Raw genomic sequence first — 10,140 nt, 5'->3', positions numbered from 1 at the left:
TTTATACGATTGAACATCGAATTTGTTTTTCTTTTATTTTTTTTTTTCTTTTTAATTTCTATGAACATTTTTCGCCAGCCATGCACTTGTTTTATGTCGTATTTTTTTAAGTTAAAAAAGACTAAAATTAATAATAAAAATAAAAAATGGAAAATTACCCTTTTTTTCTATCCTATTTTCTTCCCATCCAATAAACATTGCGTATGCGTGCTTCTACCTACAGAACCGTTACTATAATCATAAAACTTAATTTACCCAAAGATTTAATAAAAACTGCAACAACAACTGCAAATTTAGGAAAAACAACTACTAAATAATTTCAAAAATTAAATATTTATTAAGCATATGCTTCACTCTCTTCCTCTTTAAACTAAAAAGACAAAGAAAAGTAAGAAAACGACACTCACACAAGTAAATTTCTATAATCCATGATTGATAATCAACTAAATTCTATTTGAAATTAAAACATAATAATAACGACAACAACAACAACAACAACCACAATATCAACAAAATGAATAACAACACTACAAATAACAACAATAACAACAACAACAACAACAACATCATCAACATCCATTTGCATTGTTATCATCATCATCACGGTTAACACATGAAACAGATTTAATACAGCCGATGCCGAGCTGAGGTACAAGCATGAGCTCAATGAGCAAATATCGCAAAAGCGACGTTCGATTAGCATGGCGCAACAACTTGACAAGGACATGTGCAACAGACATTTCGTTGTCTTTGACACGTTTTGGGGTCGTCCAGGACACGGTGCACCCGGTGCAGATAAACGGAAGCTGAAATTGAATCGTTTGCTTTACGGCTCGCCCGAATGTACGCCTCTACTACAGCGAACCAGTTACTCGAACGACTTACATATATAACAAAAACAAAAGAAAATTAAAATTTAAAATTGTTTATGTATGATAAAATTAAGGAAAAAATATTTTTTATTTTTGCACTCATTGTACATGTAGCGATAATACACACAGAGATTAAGCTGCTAGCTTATTTTGACGTCACAGATAACATATCTAAAGTTTAGATATTTTCTGCATAGTTTATTTATACGTTATGTCTAAAATTTAGATAGTTTATCTGCAACATTAAATATCTAAGGTCTAGATACTTTATGTTAACTAGAAAATGTCCAAACTTTTGATATTTTATTTATATAAAATATCAAATATCTTGCGCCCAGATATTTCATTTACAGCTTTGAATATCTAAGGGTTGGGGGATTTTATCTAAAACAGTAAATATCTACAATTTATCTAAATATCTAAATATCAGGTTCTAAAGTTGAAATATTTTAACTGAACCATTAAATATCTAGATATTTTAGATATTGTACTTTGTAGTTTTTGATATTCTAGATATTTTATCGATAATATCGTAACTAGATATAAAGAAATTTAGCCAAGTTTAGAGATTTTATTTAAGGTTTGTAGATACTTTGTCTAAAGCATCAATTAACCAAAGTTTAATTATTCTTTCTAAAGCTTAGATATTTTATCTAAAGTTTAGATCTTCTATCATATAATGTCAAGCAACAAATATCTAAAATTTATCGTTTTTTTATTCAAACTTAACATATATCATCTAAAGTGTGAATATTTATTATTTCAACTGTCTAGTATCGCTTTGAAGTCTCATAAATATTCATGTCAATGTGTTAGATCTCCAGGTTTCTCTTTGGGGTTAAACATAGATAGTCGGCGGTGTCCGATGACAAACGTGAGAGTGTGAGAACGTACACTCTGGATTTGTGCACCTCAGCCACTGCTTTCCTTTCCATCAGGCACATCAGATGGGCAATCCATGCATGATAGATGGCTCCCCTTAAATACTAAACATAAGTTTCAAAAATATCCCGGAATACTTGTATACTGCCATTGTCCTGCCGCTCCCTAGTCTTTTTCATCTCGCATAGGAATAAAGTTTGTCGACTGTTTTAGATGATTAAGTGTACCAAGCCATAATGTGCAATTTATAAGAAAACTTTTGTCGACTTGCCAAGACTGTAAGACGACTTAAAAGCTTTTCGTCTAACTTTTTTCTAAGAACACAAATATTTTGTTAATATTTCACATCACTACCATTTTAATACTTTTTTAAATGATTAATTTTCTTGTTATACTTAATGTAGCATTTGCTCATTCGAGTTCTAGTGTATATGTATATAAGTGGTTAGTTCAATTAACTTGAATGTGTGTTTATTAAGTTGTTCTTTTTAATAAAAAAAAAAAAAGAAAAAAAAAAAACCTAAAGGTATATAAATAAATTTTTATAAAATAAATATTTTTAAAAGTGTTCAGCATTTTTTTTTTTTTTATTTTGAGTAACCAAAGAATGGTTTTACACTCAAATTTGTACATGAAATTCAATTATATCCGACAAGTTAGCGTTGAAGTAGCATAGAAAAAAATTTCTCTAAATTGACCAAAATGAAGTTAGCTTATAGCAGAATGAATTATGTTTTCACACGCAGACACACTGTAGAATGAATAAAAGTTGTTCACATACACAGACACAATCGAATGAAAAGAATGATCTTATTGGGGATGATGCTCCAAAAAAATTTGTTCGTCTCATACAAATATTTTTATTCCGTTTGCAATATGGCGGAAGACGTAAGAGGGAGTGCGTGGAAGATACACTTTTCTGAGTTAATTTGAACTACGAAATCCACAAGCTACCTGGGACGCTTTCAATCTTCAAAGTTGAAAATAAAAAATTTTACACCCAAGCGAATGTAGTCTCTGTTTGATTTCCTATATCAGTTGATTAGCTCGAAAACGTTGAAAAAGTTAACTCTAAACTAATTTGCTTAAGCCATTACGGTTACAGTTACATGAGAAATGCTGATCTATAATATAGCATGGATATTACTAAAGCGTTGCCAATAAGCTAACGAAGTATATATATATACACTTGGAAGAAGTTCATTGGCTCTGAAGAGAATCTTTGACATTTGCGTAATAGAACCTGCATTATAACTTAAGTTTTCAGCGTTCTGATCAAGAATGAATCAGAATAAAGATTTTCATTTCATTACGCAGATGAACGTACCTAAATTGTCTCCCTATTCGAAGAGAACTCATCGCTGGAATCCAGAATAAAAATCCAAATTTGCGCCGTATGCTTTTCGATTGATTAAGAAGATTAAAAAACGAACGCAATCCGCCCATGTTTATTACGCCTAAAAGTGATATTAATCGGTTTACCGGCATGCTTTCATGTTTTTACAACAAATATATTTATTTTTTCTTTATTTTGTGTAAAAATTACTATCAATTTTATCAAATTTTTATTTCACACGTAACTGACTTTCATAAAACATTGCCATGGAATGAATTAAAATACGCTCCACAATGTTTAAAATTCATTGTAGAATTTTTAAAGTTTCTAGAGCGTAAGCTTTATGTTAAAACTGTTACAAAATATTTAACAGACAATACGGATGTTATGTTATTTAAAAAAGCCTAACAGTAAACAGAAATTAGGTTAACTGTAAACTAACATCAAGTGGATGTTGTGACGCTTACGAAGTTAGAACGAATACTATTGCAAAAGTTTACGCACCACCGTCACTACTACTACTACTACTACTATCATTGGTACTACTACTAGTACTAGTACTCTTATTGCTGCTATGACGACTGCTATAGTTCATGATGAAAGTGTCGATGTTTAATACAATCCTTTTGCTTTGATGGTATTGGTGGTATTGCTTGTTTGCAAATGTTTTGCATTGCAGATGGACGACGCATGGTTGAAAGGAATGATTACAAAAAAAAAAAAAAAGAACAAAAAATGAAGAAACCAACAAAAAAACAAAAAGGATAGTGAGAAAAACCCAATTGAAAGGTGAATTGAAAACCGAAGGAATATCTAGTCTACTTAATGACGTTGCGGATAAATGTGAAAAATAAGAAAGAAAAAAAAGAAGAAACGAATGCTTTTAAAGTATATAAGTACATGTTTGGATGCATGAGAATTAAACAGGGAAACCAGCTCGCTGAACGTGACTAAACTAGAAAATAAAAACGCATTCTAAGCTAACGCGCATTCGTTTATGGTTATGATTATTTATTTATATTTTATCTTTTCTTTTTCTTTTTTTTTTTTTTTTTTAGTTGTATATGCAAAAACTTCAATGAAAAATTTAAAGTTAATAACTCGAAAACCTCGTATGACACATACATTACATTTACATTGTACATAAACAGTTAAATCGAGTGGAAAAATGCGTTTTATTATTGAAAATTGAATTTTCTTTAAGATATTAAATTTACAAAAATTCTTAACACAAATCTGTGCCCTGCTGTGGTTATCAGCTAACACAACGACATTAAGTGCACTAAAATGTTGGTGAGAAGTTTGAACGATGTCAACTTGAAGCTGTAAAGGAAATGAAAACATTTTATGTTGCATTTGCACACATCCTGTCACAGATTTATAGCACACCCAACTGTGCTCAACTGTTACGAACACGTGCAATATATAAGAATATACCTACTTACCTACCTACCTACCTGCCTACCTATAACACATTGGCATCCGTATCCTATAAAGCACACGTACGATAGACTGTTTTCGCCTCTATTATCGCCACACATCACAATTGCAACGTGAGCGTACTGATACGGAAGCATACGAAACTGCATAGGTGTATGCAGCTCAATCTGTTATGCTGCTGATACATCAAGCATGGCTTGTTATCAAGTTTGTCGTTGTCATTATTATCATTGCTATTGTTGTTGTTATTACCGCATATAACTGATGTTAAACACAAAGAAAACCGAAAGACTTACTTCACTGGTTCAGCATATTTGCACTTCATATATATATATATATTTTTTTTTTTTGGTTTTTCTTCCCTTTACCCGTCACTCACTCACTCACTCACTCACTCACTCACTCAATCGTTCAGTCACAACACTGTTAGTATCTTTTTCGTCCTTGCCAAAGTCATTTTAATGAATATGTTTAACATATCCGCCGTATAGACATCTCATATTTTGTTGGATTTACCGCGACAAACTAACGAAGCAACCAACCAACCAACCAACCAACCGACCAAGCAACCAGCCAACTAACATTAACATTAAGCCTGTCAGACATCATCAGTACATGTGAAAGTGTTTGCTTGCGCTATACATTACGCATACGTAATGTGACGGTAAAATGACACAACTATACAATTGCGATTATAAATGCTAACGATTATTATGTATGCGAACGAGGCGAGATTATGATTAAAGTCAAAGGGCCTGTCACATGCAAATCTCAGAATTTTTCCATTTTCTTGTCCTTTTTTTTTTCTTTTTTTAAACACAAAAACAAAAAAAATTAAGATAAAAAACGACAAGACATGAATCATATAGGCAAAGTCAGAAGGTCGGAAGGAACAGGAAGAAAACATAAAACGCAAGGAAAAAGACTCGATTTATTTTGTGGCTAGGACAGGGCATATAAGTACAGGTATATGATGAATATACCTCGTGCGAATTATTTTTCTATAGAAGTTGTTGTGGCGGCTTAAACTTAAGCAGAAAATTTAAAAAAAGAGTACCTAGAGTAAGTACCTCATCAAGTGTAGTTTAAATGAAAAATTGAAAGATTGTTGTATTTGTCTTTTGTTAGATGTGAAGGTTGGAGTGGTTTTAGTTTTTAAATTTATTTTTAGTCCTTATGTCAGGTTATAGTTTACTATGAGAAATTTGCAATAAAGCAGAGACCGAAGATGGTTGGACGGGAATCATTTGCATAAGCATGATCGAATTGACCAACAAATGCACAGAGATTATTACTTTCGTAGATAATCAGATGATGGGAGAAGTAACTGAACCGAGAAGTGCTCAGAGCAATAGCTAAACGTATAGTGGAATGTACAGGAAGATGTCTGGACTGGTATAGAACTGGAGAGAGCAACACACAAGCGAATTGTCAGAGGATTAAAGAGATAACCGAACAATTAGATAAACGAGTGAACGGCTACAGCAATAGGTTGACGTATGGACAGACAAAAAGGCTACTTGATTCGGAACGAATGCACAGAGGAGGAGGTCTCGACAAAAGTAAAGTTCCGGACTGGCGGCAGATAGAAAGACTTAGGACAGCCTGAGAAGAATATGATCAATCGGTACACACTATAGCTCGGCTAAGGGAGCAATCAACCTAATAGTTAAAAATTAGCAAAAAAGAGAGAGAGAAAAGTTGCGTAATTGCCAAGAGTAGCTTGCATCGACCGAACGAGGATTAACTCGAAAGTTAAAGAAAATTTGCATTAAATTTTTCACAAAAATTGTATTGTAATGAGTGAATTAGTAAACCAAAGCAGAGTAGACATCTTACATTTACATACTCTACGAGGATGCCTTCGCTGTTGACGTGTTCGGCTAAATCCTTTATTCTAATGTACGTTACCGAGTAATTCAATTGCTTTTTCTCGTAAAGAGGCAATCTCGTGTTCTTACTAAAATATCGAAGTGTAAGTATGTAATGGCCATAGCTAAGAAATGAATTTTAGGCTTAAGTATACGTTGTGTTAACTTGAAATAGAATTTGCATAAGATAAACTTGGAATGAAAAATAAAAAGCGAACACCAAAATGAAAATGAAAATGAAAATGTAAACTGAAAGAAGCAAACTGAATAATTTTATTCGTCACAGATGCGTTTACATTTGCTATATATATACAATTTAGCGTATCGTTTAACATTCATTTATCCGTTATTACATTTTATCTATTTGTGACATTTGCAACTTGGCACTTTAATCCTCGGATACATTAACTTTCGCGCGTACACAAACCGACCCACCATTATTTACGAGCCATTTCAATAGCTCGGCATGAAGTGAAAGTCACGTTTCGGTTATTTGTTAAAAAGGAACATCTGATAAATTTCATCTTTTACTTAACAAAAATTGAGGTAATAATCGCAAAAAAAACGAAAAAAAAAGTAGGAAAAAACTGCGCCATAATAAAAAAGACGAGGTATTAAATTTAATGAAAGCGCTTTATACCTATGCACGTTCAAAAAAAAATTATATTCAATTAATTTTTATGAAATCTTAAAAGCACAAAAAAAGAAAAAAAAAAGAAAAGAAAAGCATGAAAAATGATATCTATAGAGAGAGATTCGAGAAGACCGAGAAGAAACGAGAAAAGTATAAAATTGAGGTTGAATGACAAAAGTCATATATATATATATATAAGCACGCAAGTGGTTTCGCATAAGTCTCTTTTATATGTTAAGCAAATATGTGTGTATGCTAAGCATGAAAATGTGTTATGTGTGTTATGTATGCTATGTGTGTAACCTTAACCTTTACATTTAAGTAATTAATTACCTCGATTAAATAGAATTCTTTCATATGCATATTTCAGTTGCGTTACATATCTCATACATATTCATACATATGCAAGTACATGAACACACACACATACACGCACGCATATACTGCATAATGCGTACATAAAGCTCCCACATAAACATACACTAATTGTAAATTACTGTAATTATTTAAATAATAACAATTAAGATTACAAAGAAAATTAATTCACACGCCATGACAAAACAATGAACGACATTAATATGCATAAGGAAACCAAATGTTATATATCCTTTTATGAATATTTGTATGCATGGATGCATTCGTAACTATATGTGCATATGCATATGCTTATGCATACATGCGGGAAAACATTCATATAAACGAACCATTTCCAAGAGAAATAAAAGGCACAAGAACTAATTACTTCTAAAAAGAATGTGAGATAGAAAGAGATAGTGAATAGCAATCAGACGATTCAGTCAGATTCAGTTTTGTTCGAATCTTCTCATATCCTTACACTTCTTCTTTTAGCAAATATGCCTAAGAAGCACTAAAAAAAAAACCGACAGTTATTTCTCCAGGAAAAAAGCGCAATTGATGTTGTTTCGGAAGCCATTGATTATAAAATTGATGGCAGCAAATTAAAATTTTCTGAATAAATACATTTACATGGCTGTTCATGTGAGATAAGAATGCTTTGCAGTGGAGGTTTACCATCTTTACGTCACTACGCGTTCGTTAGGAACAAAAAATTTATTGAATGCCAAGCCAGTTGGGGCCTTGACAAGGTCGAACGATTGCCTACCGATTTGAGGTCTCCATTTTAATTGACCAATTATGTAAATTTTTCTATCAGATTTTTGTATCGTTCCGACGGTAGAATGCGAAGACAAAGCCAGATGAATCGACGCAGAAAGAAACAGATAAAAAGCGATCGACGCAAGGAAAGACAGATCTAGCGGTTAAATACGTCACTACAAGAGACGATTGGACAGAGGAAAAAACAAAGATAGATGAACAGCCCAACAAAGGCAAGCGAATGAACGATCGCTTATACAGAGCGACGTATATTGTGCGGAGCTGAATAAAGGACTACCGGACAATAATCAACGCGATGCGTAAAGGCAATGGCTGGTACATGGACAGTTTTAGTGCAGTCGAATAGAAAGAGATACAAGAAGGCACATGGACAAAAGGAAAAAAGGGTGTATAGCGCAGAAAAATGGGAACAGAAGTATGCGAGGATTAGAAAAGATTTCGTGCAATTCTTGGCATAACCAGATGGGGTAAAGGAGTAGACAGGGCAGTCATAGAAACAGAGAGAGAGAGAGATCTCGCTAATTTCATTAAGCCGTCAGCAGAAACGCAGTCGTACGTTACAAAGGACATGATATAGCTAACATAATGCTGTGGTTTGCTAGACAAAGAAGCCGGAAAAAAGAGCAATTAATAAACAAAAAAAAAAAAAGAAAAGCAAAAAGCAACAGTATATGAATTGTTGATAATTGCACGTAAATGCACATACAACGATGTTAAAGCAAAAAGGACGTTATATGCATGCTCCGCTTTTTGGATATTTCTTTGTTTGCATAAAGTGAATAAACCGCCAGAGCTAATATTTCGTATTGCAATATGCTGGCGCTTGTTTAAATCTGAGTTTCTCAATTTCTGTGCCGCACTTCTTTAACAATTCATTTAAAGAAAACTTAACAGCAGAGAAATTCTTTAAATCCAACAATTATTTGTTCATTGCTTTAGTAAAACCAAAAATAATGAGCATATACTTGATGTTTTTCTTCTTTTTTTTTCGATTTGTGACGTAATCAATCTGAAGGGATCTTTCCTTTCTTAAAAAAAAAAAAAACTCGACAAACGCACTTCTTCATGCTTTCCTATAAAGTTTTGTTTTATTCAAGCTTAACTCGCGTGCCTGGTCTTAAAAACTAAAGCAATACAAAATTTATAAGAAACCGAACAAGACTTGCTTCAAGCTAACTTTACGTTGTTTACGTGTATAAACCAGGTGTCGCAAAAGCATATTAACACTTTTTTAATTCCTAAATGCAGTAAAAATTTTTCGACAATTTTCTATTCTTTGATATTGAACAGATATAGTTGACATAGTCCCCAAGCATTGAATACAAGCATTGAGTTTGAATATTGAATACAACCTCTTAATTCCCTAGATCGTTAGTTACAAATGTTGTATGTTTCTTTTTTGTTAAGGCGAATTTGCAAATGAAAAGCAATTGCTTTCAGTTTTAAATCCCACCTACGGTTTAAATCAAATCCAGCAAAATTGTTTAAAGTTTACTTGCCAGTGTAACCATCAAAGTAGTAAGCGTATGACGCTAATGTAGTAGCTACTTTCTGGGCCCAGTTCCATTCGTATCAGATTACCAAGTAGTGGTTAACATCGGCATGCAAAGCGAACGCGGCCATGTCTCTATTAGGTTAACAAGCATTAGAAACCTAACCTGCACATAAAACCGTCGAGTTTATGTTTCAGACAATAGGACACTTCTGGAAATCAAGCAGACGCGGTCATGTCTATATTAGGTTAACAGGCACTAGATAACCTCCGCACATAAAATCGTCGAGTTTATGTTTCCCTTAGGTTAGCAGACAATAGGTAACTTCTGGATATGAAGCCGAAGCGGCTATGTCTATATTAGGTTAACAGGCACTAGATAACTCCTGCACTTAAAACCGTCGAGTTTACGTTTCTATTAGGTTAGCCGACAATAGGCAACTTCTGGATATGAAGCAGACGCGGTCATGTCTATA

At 33.1% G+C, this 10,140-nt stretch overlaps 1 protein-coding gene across 1 annotated transcript; it reads left to right on the top strand.

The window, feature by feature from the left end:
* Positions 1-93: 93 nt before the first annotated feature.
* Positions 94-893, top strand: LOC119634538. The gene is made up of 2 exons (XM_038028766.1): positions 94-98; positions 623-893. Exons 1-2 carry the CDS (start codon positions 94-96, stop codon positions 891-893), a joined length of 276 nt encoding a protein of 91 aa, XP_037884694.1.
* The last annotated feature ends 9,247 nt before the right edge of the window (positions 894-10,140 follow it).

This window comes from Glossina fuscipes, unplaced genomic scaffold (genome assembly GCF_014805625.2).
Source record: "Glossina fuscipes isolate IAEA_lab_2018 unplaced genomic scaffold, Yale_Gfus_2 3, whole genome shotgun sequence".
Lineage (NCBI taxonomy): Eukaryota > Metazoa > Arthropoda > Insecta > Diptera > Glossinidae > Glossina > Glossina fuscipes.
The sequence above is the reverse complement of the archived record's forward strand: the minus strand, read 5'-3'. Positions and strand labels throughout refer to the sequence as shown.